Below are 17,446 nucleotides of genomic sequence, written 5' to 3'. Positions count from 1 at the left end.
CAGGTGTAGTTTACCTTAGTGACTCCGTCAGGGCAGGTGTAGTTTACCTTAGTGACTCCGTCAGGGCAGGTGTAGTTTACCTTAGTGACTCCGTCGGGGGAGGTGTAGTTTACCTTAGTGACTCCGTCAGGGCAGGTGTAGTTTACCTTAGTGACTCCGTCAGGGCAGGTGTAGTTTACCTTAGTGACTCCGTCAGGGGAGGTGTAGTTTACCTTAGTGACTCCGTCAGGGGAGGTGTAGTTTACCTTAGTGACTCCGTCGGGGGAGGTGTAGTTTACCTTAGTGACTCCGTCGGGGGAGGTGTAGTTTACCTTAGTGACTCCGTCAGGGCAGGTGTAGTTTACCTTAGTGACTCCGTCAGGGCAGGTGTAGTTTACCTTAGTGACTCCGTCGGGGCAGGTGTAGTTTACCTTAGTGACTCCGTCGGGGGAGGTGTAGTTTACCTTAGTGACTCCGTCAGGGCAGGTGTAGTTTACCTTAGTGACTCCGTCAGGGCAGGTGTAGTTTACCTTAGTGACTCCGTCGGGGGAGGTGTAGTTTACCTTAGTGACTCCGTCAGGGCAGGTGTAGTTTACCTTAGTGACTCCGTCGGGGCAGGTGTAGTTTACCTTAGTGACTCCGTCGGGGCAGGTGTAGTTTACCTTAGTGACTCCGTCAGGGCAGGTGTAGTTTACCTTAGTGACTCCGTCAGGGCAGGTGTAGTTTACCTTAGTGACTCCGTCAGGGCAGGTGTAGTTTACCTTAGTGACTCCGTCAGGGCAGGTGTAGTTTACCTTAGTGACTCCGTCAGGGCAGGTGTAGTTTACCTTAGTGACTCCGTCGGGGGAGGTGTAGTTTACCTTAGTGACTCCGTCAGGGCAGGTGTAGTTTACCTTAGTGACTCCGTCAGGGCAGGTGTAGTTTACCTTAGTGACTCCGTCAGGGCAGGTGTAGTTTACCTTAGTGACTCCGTCAGGGCAGGTGTAGTTTACCTTAGTGACTCCGTCGGGGGAGGTGTAGTTTACCTTAGTGACTCCGTCAGGGCAGGTGTAGTTTACCTTAGTGACTCCGTCAGGGCAGGTGTAGTTTACCTTAGTGACTCCGTCGGGGGAGGTGTAGTTTACCTTAGTGACTCCGTCGGGGCAGGTGTAGTTTACCTTAGTGACTCCGTCGGGGGAGGTGTAGTTTACCTTAGTGACTCCGTCAGGGCAGGTGTAGTTTACCTTAGTGACTCCGTCGGGGGAGGTGTAGTTTACCTTAGTGACTCCGTCGGGGCAGGTGTAGTTTACCTTAGTGACTCCGTCAGGGCAGGTGTAGTTTACCTTAGTGACTCCGTCAGGGCAGGTGTAGTTTACCTTAGTGACTCCGTCGGGGGAGGTGTAGTTTACCTTAGTGACTCCGTCAGGGCAGGTGTAGTTTACCTTAGTGACTCCGTCGGGGGAGGTGTAGTTTACCTTAGTGACTCCGTCGGGGCAGGTGTAGTTTACCTTAGTGACTCCGTTGGGGCAGGTGTAGTTTACCTTAGTGACTCCGTCAGGGCAGGTGTAGTTTACCTTAGTGACTCCGTCAGGGCAGGTGTAGTTTACCTTAGTGACTCCGTTGGGGGAGGTGTAGTTTACCTTAGTGACTCCATCGGGGCAGGTGTAGTTTACCTTAGTGACTCCGTCAGGGCAGGTGTAGTTTACCTTAGTGACTCCGTCGGGGCAGGTGTAGTTTACCTTAGTGACTCCGTTGGGGGAGGTGTAGTTTACCTTAGTGACTCCGTCGGGGCAGGTGTAGTTTACCTTAGTGACTCCGTCGGGGGAGGTGTAGTTTACCTTAGTGACTCCGTCGGGGGAGGTGTAGTTTACCTTAGTGACTCCGTCAGGGCAGGTGTAGTTTACCTTAGTGACTCCGTCGGGGGAGGTGTAGTTTACCTTAGTGACTCCGTCGGGGGAGGTGTAGTTTACCTTAGTGACTCCGTCAGGGCAGGTGTAGTTTACCTTAGTGACTCCGTCGGGGGAGGTGTAGTTTACCTTAGTGACTCCGTTGGGGGAGGTGTAGTTTACCTTAGTGACTCCGTCAGGGCAGGTGTAGTTTACCTTAGTGACTCCGTCAGGGCAGGTGTAGTTTACCTTAGTGACTCCGTCGGGGCAGGTGTAGTTTACCTTAGTGACTCCGTCGGGGGAGGTGTAGTTTACCTTAGTGACTCCGTCGGGGCAGGTGTAGTTTACCTTAGTGACTCCATCAGGGCAGGTGTAGTTTACCTTAGTGACTCCGTCAGGGCAGGTGTAGTTTACCTTAGTGACTCCGTCAGGGCAGGTGTAGTTTACCTTAGTGACTCCGTCAGGGCAGGTGTAGTTTACCTTAGTGACTCCGTCGGGGGAGGTGTAGTTTACCTTAGTGACTCCGTCAGGGCAGGTGTAGTTTACCTTAGTGACTCCGTCGGGGGAGGTGTAGTTTACCTTAGTGACTCCATCAGGGCAGGTGTAGTTTACCTTAGTGACTCCGTCGGGGCAGGTGTAGTTTACCTTAGTGACTCCGTCAGGGCAGGTGTAGTTTACCTTAGTGACTCCGTCGGGGGAGGTGTAGTTTACCTTAGTGACTCCGTCGGGGCAGGTGTAGTTTACCTTAGTGACTCCGTCGGGGGAGGTGTAGTTTACCTTAGTGACTCCGTCGGGGCAGGTGTAGTTTACCTTAGTGACTCCGTCAGGGCAGGTGTAGTTTACCTTAGTGACTCCGTCGGGGGAGGTGTAGTTTACCTTAGTGACTCCGTTGGGGGAGGTGTAGTTTACCTTAGTGACTCCGTCAGGGCAGGTGTAGTTTACCTTAGTGACTCCGTCGGGGGAGGTGTAGTTTACCTTAGTGACTCCATCAGGGCAGGTGTAGTTTACCTTAGTGACTCCGTTGGGGGAGGTGTAGTTTACCTTAGTGACTCCGTCAGGGGAGGTGTAGTTTACCTTAGTGACTCCGTCGGGGGAGGTGTAGTTTACCTTAGTGACTCCGTCGGGGGAGGTGTAGTTTACCTTAGTGACTCCGTTGGGGGAGGTGTAGTTTACCTTAGTGACTCCGTTGGGGGAGGTGTAGTTTACCTTAGTGACTCCGTCAGGGCAGGTGTAGTTTACCTTAGTGACTCCGTCGGGGGAGGTGTAGTTTACCTTAGTGACTCCGTCGGGGGAGGTGTAGTTTACCTTAGTGACTCCGTCGGGGGAGGTGTAGTTTACCTTAGTGACTCCGTCAGGGCAGGTGTAGTTTACCTTAGTGACTCCGTCGGGGGAGGTGTAGTTTACCTTAGTGACTCCGTCGGGGGAGGTGTAGCTCAGTGTATATCCGGCGATGTCGCCTCGTGGCGGTTTCCACACGGCCGTAGCGCTGTCCGTGTGGACGTCTTTGACCTCGAGGTCACGAGGGGCGTCCAGCTCTGAAACACACACACAGAGAGAGAGAGAGAGAGAGAGAGAGAGAGAGAGAGCGAGAGAGAGAGAGAGCTGTTGATTTGGACGGAAAATATCTGGACATCTTAGCAGTGTTGTTTTCGTCGACTAAAACTATGACGAATTTCGTCAACACATAAAAACTAGACTAAAAGGTTAGGAAGGGACCAGTGGACAATCGATCCAGTAGGAGTCATTTTACACAACGCGTCGCGCTGTGTAAAATCAGTCATTACGACGGCATTTAGGTCCACCAAAATAAATTTTGTTCGATTAAATGGTAAATGGTACATTTATATAGCGCCTTTATCCAAGGCGCTTTACATAGATTGTGCATTACATTCACCCATTCACACACACATTCATACACCGATGGCGGCGGAAGCCATGCAAGGTACCAACCAGCACATCGGGAGCAATTTGGGGTTCAGTGTCTTGCCCAAGGACACTTCGACATGTAGACAGGAGGAGCCGGGATTCGAACCGCCGACCCATGGATCATTGGACGACCTGCTCTACCTCCTGAGCCACAGCCGCCCTGCAAATCAACTGTAGATTTAGTTGACTAGAATCTTATGATATTTAGTCGACTAAAACTAGACCAACACTAAAACATTCCAGGTGACAAAAATGTAACTAAAACTAAATGGAAACTATTCAAGAAACTAAAATATAAATTTGCTGCCAAAAACAACCCGTATCACTTAGTGCTGTCAAAGCTTTTTTGATTGATTGATTGAAAAATGTATTAACAGTTTGCAGAATTACAGTACATTTCAAGCACAAACTCAATACAAAGGCTGTTAACTGTGAGTGGACGACCCAATTAAGCATTACACTTGTTTCCAATAGGGTCCACCATGTTCAATTCATCAAAAACATTTAGAGACGTACAAATAGACACTTCTATATAGACAAAGGACAGAACAGGAATTCATCATAAAGGAGGTAAAAAGGGAAAAGATACATATACAGTGAGGGAAAAAGGGAATTGCAGCCGTCCGTAGGTGCCCTTTGAGAGCGGTTATGAAGGAGTCAAGGGATTCGCATGTCGCACTGTTGGTAGGGCGTTCCACATTTTGGTGGCATAGGAGCGAAAATAATTTAGTCCCTTGTTTGTGCCGAATCTGGGTTGTACATGGTTCGTTGCACTCCCTCTGGTGTTGTGGGTGTGGACTTCGTTAACATTAAGGAAGTATCTAGACAGGTACATGGGTATCTTGGTGGTGTATCGAATCTTGTGGACCAGACCCATTGCAAGATGCTGTACTCTGTCGTCGACCCTAAGCCATTCCAGCCTGTCGAAGTGGGCAGGGGTGAGGTGGGTTCGGGGGGCTAGATCAAGTAGGAGCCTGACCAGTTTCTTTTGGGAAGTCTGGAGCCTGGTTTTAAGGGCCTTTGAGGTGCTGTGGTACCAGGAGGTGCATGCATAGTCAAAGAAACCTTGTACAAGGGCTCCTGTTAAGGTCTTCAAGGTGTTTTTGTTGACCAGTGAGGAGATCCTGTAAAGGAATCTTGTTCTATGGTTGACCTTTTTGATTACGTTGGTGGCCATTTTATCACCGGAAAGATTAGCCTCCAGGATGGAACCTAGGTAGGTAATTTCATCTTTACGTGTGATAACATTGTCACCCACTCTAACCAAGAAGCCATTTGCCTTGCTGAGATTACTATTAGAGCCAAAGAGAATGGATTCAGTTTTTCCCAGGTGTAAAGATAGTTTGTTATCAGCGAGCCAGGTGCAGATTCTACCGAGTTCAGAGCTGAGGGCCTTTTCAACCTGCAGTTTGTTCCTGTCCGAGACTAGCAGTGCCGAGTCATCTGCGAACAGGAACAAGTTGCAGTCACAAGCTGAAGTCATGTCGTTAACATATATTAGGAACAGTAAAGGCCCTAGTATGCTCCCTTGTGGAACGCCACAGCTCACTGGGAGGGGGGGGGGGCAGTGTTCCATTCACCTCCACCATCTGTTCTCTCCCCTCCAGGTAGGATTGCATCCAGCTCACTGATGTGCTATCGAAACCAATTGCTTTTAGCTTGTTAACCAGTATGGAGTGGTTCACGGTGTCAAAAGCCTTTTGGAGGTCCAGCATGACCATGCCGCAGTATTTGCCAGCATCCACCTCATGTTTGATGTGGTCGCTCAAATAGAGAAGGCATGTGTCAGTGGAGTTGGACGTTCTGAAGCCAGATTGGAACTCGTACATTAATTTATTAGTGGCAAGATACTTTTCAACCTGTTCATAGACTATTTTTTCCATCACTTTCGAGATGGAGCTTAGAATAGAAATAGGGCGGTAGTTGCCGGGGTCTAATTTACTCCCTTTCTTGTGCAAGGGGGTTACTTTGGCCAGTTTGAAATCTTGGGGGACCTGTCCCTGTTTGATGGAGAGGTTTACTATGTGGGTGATGATTGGAGCTATAGAGATGGCTGAGTCTCTGAGAAATTTGGAGGGAATATTGTCATGGCCATGCAGTGGCCTTGTGGGGTTGAGCGGCAGCTCCGTGTTCCATTGCTTCCCCTTCAGCCTCAATGCATTGAAAAAAAGCAAGGTGGTGGATGAGGCCTTTCTAGTCCTTTTTAAGAGTATTCCATTTCAAATCACGCTGGATGAATAAAGCGACTGTGTTTAGTGGCTCAATAGCAACTCCCCGTGAACCGTGCATCTAAAATATGAACGCTTCTAGCAGGGCTGGACTGGCCACAGGACGTGCCGGGCATATTCCCGGTGGGCCGCGACCGTAGGGGGCCGCCATGACAGGCAGGCAGGCCAATAGGCGGCAGGCCACCAGGAAAGGTCCGGGCGTGCTGCCATTCTGCCAGTGCCATCATGATAATTTCACTGTACCTGTATCAGTGAGTGACAAATAAACCCTCTACAAAGGGTTGTGTAGTTGTCTTCTGTTGGTTTGTATCATTTATGTTGTTCTGTAAAAGTGGTGGTATTAGGGCTCGTTTGTGTGTGTGTGCCTCGACGGAGCGAGCGGTAGAGTTTCTGCTGTCTGCGCGCTGGTTGTGGTGGGCCGGTCTGGGCCAAATTCACGCGAAAAGGACCGGGCCGCATTTTTGTCCCAGTCCAGCCCCGGCTTCTAAAGACTCTTAGCCAGTGATTAGTCTGATCAGCGCGGCCACCTTCACCATCGCTGTTTTGGGGGAGACAGCAAATGGAATGGCGGTGAACGGTTGGCGGTTGCTTAACTATCGCTGTAGCGCCCCCCCCTGGCGGTGGTTGAGTTAACCGGCGCGTTGTCGTTGTGAGCGTCCTGTACCTGTGGTGAAGCCGGTGGAGGCGGAGACACTGTGCAGCGTCTCTCTGGTGGCGTAGACGTCCACGGTGTAGCGCGTGGCGGGAACCAGAGAGCCCATCTCCAACTCCACCACGTTCCCCGAAACATGCTCCTCAACGGGGGGCACTGCACGCGCACACACAAACGCATACACACACACACACGCACACGCACACACACAAACGCATACACACACACACACACACACACACACACACACCCGTTTGAATACATTATCATGACGTAAAATAGACACTATGGGCCCTATTAAGCAAGACGAAAAACCCATGCGGTAATACAGATTTCGCCCTCGCTCTGCGCCTTTTCGTATTATGGAAGCCGTGGTGAGCGCTCACTCATATGGAATACCACGTTCCTGCATAATTTAGCATTGGGGGAGTGTCCATATGTAAATTATTTTCGCTTTGCGCTAGTTGCTATTAAGCCCCTTGACCTAAAAACACTCAGCGCATACCGATTCCGCCTGGGTCTGACCACGTCTTAAAAGCAAAAAGCACTGTTTGATTTTACACTTGAGCGGCTCTGGAGTGCTGCTGGAGTGTTGCCATGTCTGTTTGCTGTTTATTATAAGCGGCTTCTTTTTCTGCAAAGTTGCTTGTAAATATTGGTAGTTGTGGTTGCTTTTCTTGTTTCTAAAGTGCTTATTTGGGCTTTTCTCCTAATGTTGTTTAAACCAGTGATCCTCACACAGCGACATTCCCATGTCAAGGACCCCCAGATGAATGCATTTGCCCAACTAAGCCAGTGACCCCCATGACAGATTTGTGTTTTTAAATGTTTCAATAACATTTTTCAAAAATATTCTTATTGTCACTTTTTTCAAAGATTACTTTTGAAAATAGCAGATCTACCAGCTCACAATGCATCACATTCATTCATTAAAACAATGAACTCTGACTGCAGGGGGATATATATTTATAATGATCATTATAACAATGTGCAAGAAAATATGTAAAAAGAAGGAAGAACTTTATATTTGTGGACAATCAAAATATGCTGGAAATTTTAATGTGGTGTCATTAAAAGGGTCATATATCGCTCATTTCTAAACCTTTTTTAAAAATTAAAACATCTGCTTTCATACGCTGTATCACACCCGACTCAATTCTTCTTCAATAAAATGCTACGAGCGAAGACCATAACATTGGGGCCGCAGCAATACGCATGGCGCACGTATGGCATTTCAACTCATTCCTTCGTCGTGACTCGAATGAAATAAAATAAAATAAACGTTATTTTACTGGTGTTTTTCAATAGAAACAAATAAAGAGCGTGTGTGCAACAGTCAGTGCATATACGTGCATGCACTATAGGCTATATTTCCTCCTTGTCGGGATGGTGAGCTGAGCTCTTCACAGCCCGTTTGTCTTTCATATTATTCTTATAATATTTGATATTATAAACACTCATGGTTCTCTCATTTCTCAGCCGTTCTTTAAAATGTAAAAATCCCCACATTCCTTAGGAATCTTGCTTTCATTCGCTGTATGGTATATGGTTCTATTTTTATCGAATTAAACAATATCAAACAAACTTGTATGTTCGGGGGTTAGACGATTCTGGGAACATTACGCATGGATTGCCAATTTGCCAGCCAATGCTGCGTATCTACTCGCAGTTCCATTCCGATCTGAAAGGTATAGGTAGGTGCCATTTCAAAGGCTTAGTTATTCATTTATGAATCAAATGAACTAGAATAAAGATTTTTACAGCTGTTTTTCATGCTTAGAACAGAAACAAATGAAGTGATGATGTGCGTATATCTCCCTCCCTTAGCATATGGCTGCGCCGCTGTAATGACTTTCCAATGAACACTGCAAGTTACTTAACAAAATAGAGACATAGGCCTACAAGCTATGCACATCATGGCTGTGACAGCTTGTGGATCTGTTCTTTTGAGGCATAAAGGTGACAGCATGCAGTGCAATAGGAATAATTAACCCAAATGTGACAAAGTCATGTCATGTCTATGGTGCCAGTCTGCAGAAATGTAATACCACTTGCCGAAAAGGGCGCATTCCATGAGGACATCAGCTGGTGTCGTAAAGAGAATAGTACGGACATGTTCATTGGGTAAGCCTCAAAACTCCCTGAAACACTCCCATGACTAATTCAAGGCCGTTTTGCTCACACCACGGGGTGTCGAAAGCGCTTCTTACCTGGCCCATAATTGTAATATGACATTGCACACGCCCCCACGTCTTAAAAACTGTAAAATTATATGTAATTAGATTCCACTTGCTTAATAGGGCCCTGTGCCTATATTTGCTCAGAAACCTAAAATTCTCCATTCATTGTCAATGGGAATTTGTGTAGGACAAAGTTTGTGAAGACACACTATGGTGTCAGCCCAACATTGGAATGCGGCAAATACGTCGTTGGAGACGTCAACAATATATACAGATATACAAGCTAAAAACAAGAAGAAAAAAATCACACCCGTGTGAACTGAGCGGTGTAGGCTGTGTGTGCGCGTGTGTGTGTGCGTGTGTGTGTGTGTGTGTGCGTGTGCGTGTGTGTGTGTGTGCGTATGTGTGCGCGTACTGTACTGTGCTATTGTTACAGTGGTCAGTGTGAAGCTCAACAGCTGTACTGTAGCCCCATGGGCTGCTCAACAGTGCCACTTGAGGTCACCCAGCGGTAGTGCAGCTGTGCGTACTGACAGACAGACAGACAGACAGACAGACAGACAGACAGACAGACAGACAGACAGACAGACAGACAGACAGACAGACTGACCTGACTCGGCGCTGTAGGTGATGACGTAACCGTCCACGGTGGCGACAGACGGTTGCCATAGCAACAGGGCTGATGAGTCTGTGACGTTTACTGCGGTCAGACCCTCGGGTTTGTCCAGAGCTGGTGACGCGCACGCACGCACGCACGCACGCACGCACGCACGCACGCACGCACGCACGCACGCACGCACGCACGCACGCACACACACACACACACACACACACACACACACACACACACACACACACACACACACACACACACACACACACACACACACACACGCGCACAGATTATCACTTATGCTCTTTCAGATGGGCAGCGAGTGATGCAGGCGTTCTCGCCTGGATCAGCGACAGATTTGCTCATGTGATGAGGGCCCCCAGGGACCCCCACACGGTGCCGTTTCCGACGCGGGCGGCTCTCCGGAACTGGGTCTGGAACGTTCCGGGGACCCCCACCGCACCACTCACTTCACACGGGTGCGATTTTTTAAAATAATAATCAAAATCCGGGATGTAATGTAGTAAAAGTAAAAGTATTGGACATTGGAAATACTCAAGTAAAGTAGAAATACCACACAATTGTAACGTAAGTAAATGTACTTAGTTATTTTACACCACTGGTGCCATACCTGTAGTGACAGTGTGTGTGCTGTAGGGGGCATCATACCTGTAGTGACAGTGTGTGTGCTGTAGGGGGCATCATACCTGTATTGACAGTGTGTGTGCTGTAGGGGGCATCATACCTGTAGTAACAGTGTCCGTGCTGTAGGGGGCATCACACCTGTAGTAACAGTGTGTGTGCTGTAGGGGGCATCACACCTGTAGTGACAGTGTGTGTGCTGTAGGGGGCATCACACCTGTAGTAACAGTGTCCGTGCTGTAGGGGGCATCATACCTGTAGTAACAGTGTCCGTGCTGTAGGGGGCATCATACCTGTAGTAACAGTGTCCGTGCTGTAGGGGGCATCACACCTGTAGTAACAGTGTCCGTGCTGTAGGGGGCATCACACCTGTAGTAACAGTGTCCGTGCTGTAGGGGGCATCATACCTGTAGTAACAGTGTCCGTGCTGTAGGGGGCATCATACCTGTAGTAACAGTGTCCGTGCTGTAGGGGGCATCATACCTGTAGTAACAGTGTCCGTGCTGTAGGGGGCATCATACCTGTAGTAACAGTGTGTGTGCTGTAGGGGGCATCATACCTGTAGTAACAGTGTGTGTGCTGTAGGGGGCATCACACCTGTAGTAACAGTGTGTGTGCTGTAGGGGGCATCATACCTGTAGTAACAGTGTCCGTGCTGTAGGGGGCATCATACCTGTAGTAACAGTGTCCGTGCTGTAGGGGGCATCACACCTGTAGTAACAGTGTCCGTGCTGTAGGGGGCATCATACCTGTAGTAACAGTGTCCGTGCTGTAGGGGGCATCACACCTGTAGAAACAGTGTGTGTGCTGTAGGGGGCATCACACCTGTAGTAACAGTGAGTGTGCTGTAGGGGGCATCACACCTGTAGTAACAGTGTGTGTGCTGTAGGGGGCATCATACCTGTAGTAATAGTGTCCGTGCTGTAGGGGGCATCACACCTGTAGTAACAGTGTCCGTGCTGTAGGGGGCATCATACCTGTAGTAACAGTGTCCGTGCTGTAGGGGGCATCATACCTGTAGTAACAGTGTCCATGCTGTAGGGGGCATCATACCTGTAGTGACAGTGTGTGTGCTGTAGGGGGCATCACACCTGTAGTAACAGTGTGTGTGCTGTAGGGGGCATCATACCTGTAGTAACAGTGTCCGTGCTGTAGGGGGCATCATACCTGTAGTGACAGTGTCCATGCTGTAGGGGGCATCATACCTGTAGTAACAGTGTCCGTGCTGTAGGGGGCATCACACCTGTAGTGACAGTGTGTGTGCTGTAGGGGGCATCATACCTGTAGTAACAGTGTGTGTGCTGTAGGGGGCATCACACCTGTAGTGACAGTGTGTGTGCTGTAGGGGGCATCATACCTGTAGTAACAGTGTGTGTGCTGTAGGGGGCATCATACCTGTAGTGACAGTGTCCATGCTGTAGGGGGCATCATACCTGTAGTAACAGTGTCCGTGCTGTAGGGGGCATCATACCTGTAGTGACAGTGTGTGTGCTGTAGGGGGCATCACACCTGTAGTGACAGTGTGTGTGCTGTAGGGGGCATCATACCTGTAGTAACAGTGTGTGTGCTGTAGGGGGCATCACACCTGTAGTAACAGTGTGTGTGCTGTAGGGGGCATCACACCTGTAGTGACAGTGTGTGTGCTGTAGGGGGCATCACACCTGTAGTAACAGTGTCCGTGCTGTAGGGGGCATCACTGCTGTAGGGGGCATCACACCTGTAGTAACAGTGTCCGTGCTGTAGGGGGCATCATACCTGTAGTAACAGTGTGTGTGCTGTAGGGGGCATCATACCTGTAGTAACAGTGTGTGTGCTGTAGGGGGCATCACACCTGTAGTAACAGTGTGTGTGCTGTAGGGGGCATCATACCTGTAGTAACAGTGTCCGTGCTGTAGGGGGCATCATACCTGTAGTAACAGTGTCCATGCTGTAGGGGGCATCATACCTGTAGTGACAGTGTGTGTGCTGTAGGGGGCATCACACCTGTAGTAACAGTGTGTGTGCTGTAGGGGGCATCATACCTGTAGTGACAGTGTGTGTGCTGTAGGGGGCATCACACCTGTAGTGACAGTGTGTGTGCAACAGTGTGTGTGCTGTAGGGGGCATCACACCTGTAGTGACAGTGTGTGTGCTGTAGGGGGCATCATACCTGTAGTGACAGTGTGTGTGCTGTAGGGGGCATCACACCTGTAGTGACAGTGTGTGTGCAACAGTGTGTGTGCTGTAGGGGGCATCACACCTGTAGTGACAGTGTGTGTGCTGTAGGGGGCATCACACCTGTAGTGACAGTGTGTGTGCTGTAGGGGGCATCACACCTGTAGTAACAGTGTCCGTGCTGTAGGGGGCATCACACCTGTAGTAACAGTGTGTGTGCTGTAGGGGGCATCATACCTGTAGTGACAGTGTCCGTGGTTGGGGGGGCTGTCCTCCAGGGCCATAGGGGGCGCTCTCTAGTGCATCATACCTGTAGTGACAGTGTCCGTGGTTGGGGGGGCTGTCCTCCAGGGCCATAGGGGGCGCTCTCTAGTGCATCATACCTGTAGTGACAGTGTCCGTGGTTGGGGGGGCTGTCCTCCAGGGCCATAGGGGGCGCTCTCTAGTGCATCATACCTGTAGTGACAGTGTCCGTGGTTGGGGGGGCTGTCCTCCAGGGCCATAGGGGGCGCTCTCTAGTGCATCATACCTGTAGTGACAGTGTCCGTGGTGGGGGGGCTGTCCTCCAGGGCCATAGGGGGCGCTCTCTAGTGCATCATACCTGTAGTGACAGTGTGTGTGCTGTAGGGGGCATCATACCTGTAGTGACAGTGTCCGTGGTTGGGGGGGCTGTCCTCCAGGGCCATAGGGGGCGCTCTCTAGTGCATCATACCTGTAGTGACAGTGTGTGTGCTGTAGGGGGCATCATACCTGTAGTGACAGTGTCCGTGGTTGGGGGGGCTGTCCTCCAGGGCCATAGGGGGCGCTCTCTAGTGCATCATACCTGTAGTGACAGTGTCCGTGGTTGGGGGGGCTGTCCTCCAGGGCCATAGGGGGCGCTCTCTAGTGCATCATACCTGTAGTGACAGTGTCCGTGGTTGGGGGGGCTGTCCTCCAGGGCCATAGGGGGCGCTCTCTAGTGCATCATACCTGTAGTGACAGTGTCCGTGGTTGGGGGGGCTGTCCTCCAGGGCCATAGGGGGCGCTCTCTAGTGCATCATACCTGTAGTGACAGTGTCCGTGGTGGGGGGGCTGTCCTCGAGGGCCATAGGGGGCGCTCTCTAGTGCATCATACCTGTAGTGACAGTGTCCGTGGTGGGGGGGCTGTCCTCCAGGCCCTTCACAGCGGTGACGGTGACCTGGTAGGTGGTCCCAGGGACCATGTCGGTCAGGGTGGTCTGGGACACGTCGCTGGCCACGGTCAACTGGACGGGGTTCCCTACACACAGCGTGGAGAGGACGCACGCACGCACGCACACACGCACGCACGCACACACACACGCACGCACGCACGCACGCACGCACGCACGCACGCAACACACACACAAACACACACCGACTAGTTGGTAACCAAGTGGACCCTAATTAGATATTTAACTCTTGAGAGCGTAAAATTGATGTTAAACATCTGCATTACTTAATTTGGCTCAAATGCCAAAGAAATAATGGACCTTGATATGAAATGGGTTGAAAACAGCATACTGTTATTTTCCCCAAATAGGCCCCGTTTACACTGGCAGCGAAATCCAGCCTGAATCGAAGATCTGTGTGCCACATCCAGATTGGAATCCAATTTGTTTAAATAAGTCTTTTATCTTCTAAAAATTGCTACCACGCACAAAAATGTAGTATTGATACAATCGATTATTTGCATTGCAAAATGATTCAATACCGATTATTTGCATTGCAAAACCATACGATACATAGTCAATGTTGCCGTTTTCATTCCGATATACGGATTTTTCGATGCAGTTACTACACATTGTTACACCCCTATATCTAACTAATAGCTTAACTGAAACGGGAATCAAATCTGGGCGATACAACGGTGTTCCCCCTCACCTCCGTAAAGCGGCGCGTAGACCAGGCGATAGCTGTCCACCCGGGAGCGAGGCGGCGTCCACCCCACCGTGGTCGACGTGTCGGTTATCTCAGAGAACTGGAGTCCTCTCGGAGAGCCCAGACCTGGAGAACACGCCGACACCAAGACACCGGAGGCGGAAGAGAGCAGAGAGAAGACACTGTTAAGGCCTGTTCATATAGTCCAGTTTTAGGTGAAGAGGTGAACACCGTTTCTGTGGTTAGTAAAAACAGAGAGATGTGTTGTGTGAGGTGACCACCGAAAACTACAACATGACGTCACTGTGGTCAGAGATTCACCGCTCATCCAAACACATCTCTGTTTTTACTAAAACTACAACATGACGTCACTGAGCCGCGGTGGTAAGAGACTCACTGCTCACCCCAAACACATCTCTTTTGTTTTTACTAAAACTACAACATGACGTCACTGCTGAAGCCGCAGTGGTAAGAGACTCACCGCTCAACCAAACACATCTCTCTGTTTTTACTAAAACTACAACATGACGTCACTGAGCCGCGGTGGTAAGAGACTCACTGCTCACCCCAAACACATCTCTCTGTTTTTACTAAAACTACAACATGACGTCACTGAGCCGCGGTGGTAAGAGACTCACTGCTCACCCAAACACATCTCTCTGTTTTTACTAAAACTACAACATGACGTCACTGAGCCGCGGTGGTAAGAGACTCACCGCTCACCCCAAACACATATCTCTTTTTTTACTAAAACTACAACATGACGTCACTGAGCCGCGGTGGTAAGTGTCTCACCGTTCACCCAGAACACTTTCTGTTTTGGTCACCTTATCACCTAATACTGGGGTATGAATAGGACTTTTAGGAGGATATTCGTCGATTAAAACATGGCGAAAAATGTTCGTCGACTAACTTTTTCCACTGAATACAAACTAAGCTATGAAGACCAAGACTAAAACTCCAAGACTAAAACTTAATAAACTCAATATTTTGACAAATTCGTCAACAAATAAAAACTAGACTAAAATGTTATAAAGGGACTAGTGGAGAAGAGATCCAGTAGAACTAAAATACAAGTCATTATATATAGGTTGCGCTCGGGTGTTGCGCTTTGAAAATAGCAGCTCTACAAGCTCCGCTTGACGCATTGTGAGCTTGCAGATCTGTTATTTTCAGCATGCAACCAAGTGTAAAATCAGCCATTACGACGCCATCAAGGCCCACCAAAATACATTTTAGTCGACTAAATCAAACTGTAGATTTAGTCGACCAAATTCTTATTATATTTAGTCAACTAAAACTAGACTAAACCTAAAACATTTCAGAAATATGACTAACTAAATGAAACATTGACTAAAACTAAATCAACATTTCCTAAATAAAAATCGACACTGTTTCCAATGGAAAGACACCTGTATAGGCCTGTTCAGAAGACTGGTTAGTGGCCCGGGACGGACTAGCGGTCCGGGCAACCTAGACTTCTAATCCAGCCTGACAGGGTGTCACTCCCCATCTCTCTCCCCCCATTTCCTGTCAGCGTACTAGTGTAAACGATCAAGATAAAGGCAAACAAAAAAGAGACAGTTCACAGTTTCACAGACGTAGCACACAGACACGGTTGCATTCCGGACGGTTCTATAGCGCTCTCCATCAAGCTGTGTCAGCAACCCCAGTGATTGGTTGCATGGGATCTCCAACCACCTGTGTGAACGACCCCGCAGTGATTGGTCGATCGATCTACCTGTGCGAGCGACCCCAGTGATTGGCTGGGATCGCTGATCCAGCGACACGCCGTACAGCTCGACCTCGTACTCCGTGCCGCCCATGAGGCCGCTCAGAACCTTGGTGCGCTCGTCGCCGAACGCCACGTGCTCCTGCGGGCTGGCCAGCTTTTTGCTGTCCCTGATCTTGATGACGAATCTGTCAAACAAGTATTGCTCGGCGGCCCACGTCAGACGCAAGCTGTCCTCCGTCACGTCCGACACAAACAGGTGCTCCACCTCGGGCTCCGCCTCTGGTTGGAAAGGAAACAGTTTAGGCCCAAAGATGTGGTTTATATATTTGTTTTGTCCAGCCCCCGCTCATCAGAGTTCAGAGAGAGAAAGAGAGCCCGGAAGGCGTCGGGGTTGAGATTGAAGGAAGGAAGGCGACCGGGCGATTGAAGGCGTGGGGGTTGAGATTGAAGGAAGGAAGGCGACCGGGCGATTGAAGGCGTGTTTTCCAGGGTTTTAAGGAGCGAGGCTTTTTCATCCCACACGGTGAGTCTTGCCATGCTTCGTCGTTTGTTTGTTTCATTCGTTAGTGTGAGGCGGAAGTTCGACGGAAGAACGGCGGTTCAAGTCATTCCTAAACGTGTGAGATTTATTGGTAAGATATGAATGCGTGAACTCCAGGTATTGTGCCTATTCTGGCACACATTCGGCGAAAGTATAGGCAAAGAATTCGGCGAAAGTAGTAGATCTAAAAGCTCGCAACGTTGCGAGCTTGTGGATCGGCTATTTTCGGCAAAGAGATTTGGAGAAGATGGAGGAAAAAGAGGGGACAAAGTACAGGACCCTTGTGTAACCCTGGTCAGTTGAAGTACAGTACAGAGGGGTTGAAGTGGTTAGGGAAACATACTTTGCTGAGGTCAGTTCAAAAGTCTGTGAAAAGATTTTTTTAGCAAACATTATTTGTTGATAGGACCAGACATCCATCCATGCGTCCTTAAGGCCAGCCTGGATGCCCTCAAAGACCATCAAACATGATAAATGAGATTTGTTAGTTTAAAATCAAGTGACATTTCTTTCATGCTGAAAATGTCCCGTTGATTAATTCACCAGTGTTTTCCTACTGTTTCAGACATTATATACATTTAGTTTTCACTCCACAAAAACTGTCCCGATCAAACAAACCCCGACAGCTGTGATTATAACAAAAATGTCAGAGGACATATTACGTATGTATGTGATTATCATATATTGGTATATGCCCATTGAAGCAGCAGCAGTCAGAAATATGGGGGAAAACACGTTTAAAATATGAAAACAAACACTTAACGCTTGCTCATATTTTAGAGACGAGGGGAAACGGAATGGAACTCCACACCGCCTCCTTAAGTGGCAAAAACAAAAGCTGAATAACAAGGAAACAGGTTGAATTAAAATAAATGAATTAGGTAGGTTAATGTTAATGAGGTAGCTCTGGAGAAGAGGAACGTTTCATTATGTTAGCGGTTTGCTCGTAGGCTCATCGTCAGAAGAAAACGGGAACAAGAAACATTTGACAAACATGGTCCTGATGAATTATATAACATCGTTAATCAACTGCTCGTTTCAATTTAATACAGT

General features: G+C 48.9%; 3 protein-coding genes across 3 annotated transcripts in view; 2 read left to right on the top strand and 1 right to left on the bottom strand.

Annotated features, from left to right (window-relative positions):
• The window catches only part of LOC306940285 (CD209 antigen-like protein A), a gene marked incomplete at its 5' end in the record, with an annotated part of 342,118 nt that overhangs the window by 32,648 nt on the left and 292,024 nt on the right, over positions 1 to 17,446 (top strand). The window lies entirely within an intron of this gene.
• LOC306939895 (uncharacterized protein) overlaps positions 1 to 17,446 on the top strand; it is a 355,389-nt gene that overhangs the window by 146,354 nt on the left and 191,589 nt on the right. The window lies entirely within an intron of this gene.
• The window catches only part of LOC306940214 (tenascin-like), a 122,485-nt gene that overhangs the window by 15,154 nt on the left and 89,885 nt on the right, over positions 1 to 17,446 (bottom strand). Inside the window, exons 27-32 of the mRNA XM_079525236.1 lie at positions 15,859 to 16,131; positions 14,121 to 14,243; positions 13,354 to 13,497; positions 9,441 to 9,560; positions 6,663 to 6,806; positions 3,249 to 3,379 (exon numbers count right to left, since the gene is read on the bottom strand). Of these exons, the coding sequence (XP_079381362.1) occupies positions 3,249 to 3,379; positions 6,663 to 6,806; positions 9,441 to 9,560; positions 13,354 to 13,497; positions 14,121 to 14,243; positions 15,859 to 16,131 (935 nt within the window). The remainder of the gene's footprint in view (positions 1 to 3,248; positions 3,380 to 6,662; positions 6,807 to 9,440; positions 9,561 to 13,353; positions 13,498 to 14,120; positions 14,244 to 15,858; positions 16,132 to 17,446) is intronic.

Source organism: Electrona antarctica (genome assembly GCF_951216825.1).
Source record: "Electrona antarctica genome assembly, chromosome: 16".
In the NCBI taxonomy this organism is placed as follows: Eukaryota; Metazoa; Chordata; class Actinopteri; order Myctophiformes; family Myctophidae; genus Electrona; species Electrona antarctica.
This window is presented reverse-complemented; position numbering and strand designations above follow the sequence as displayed.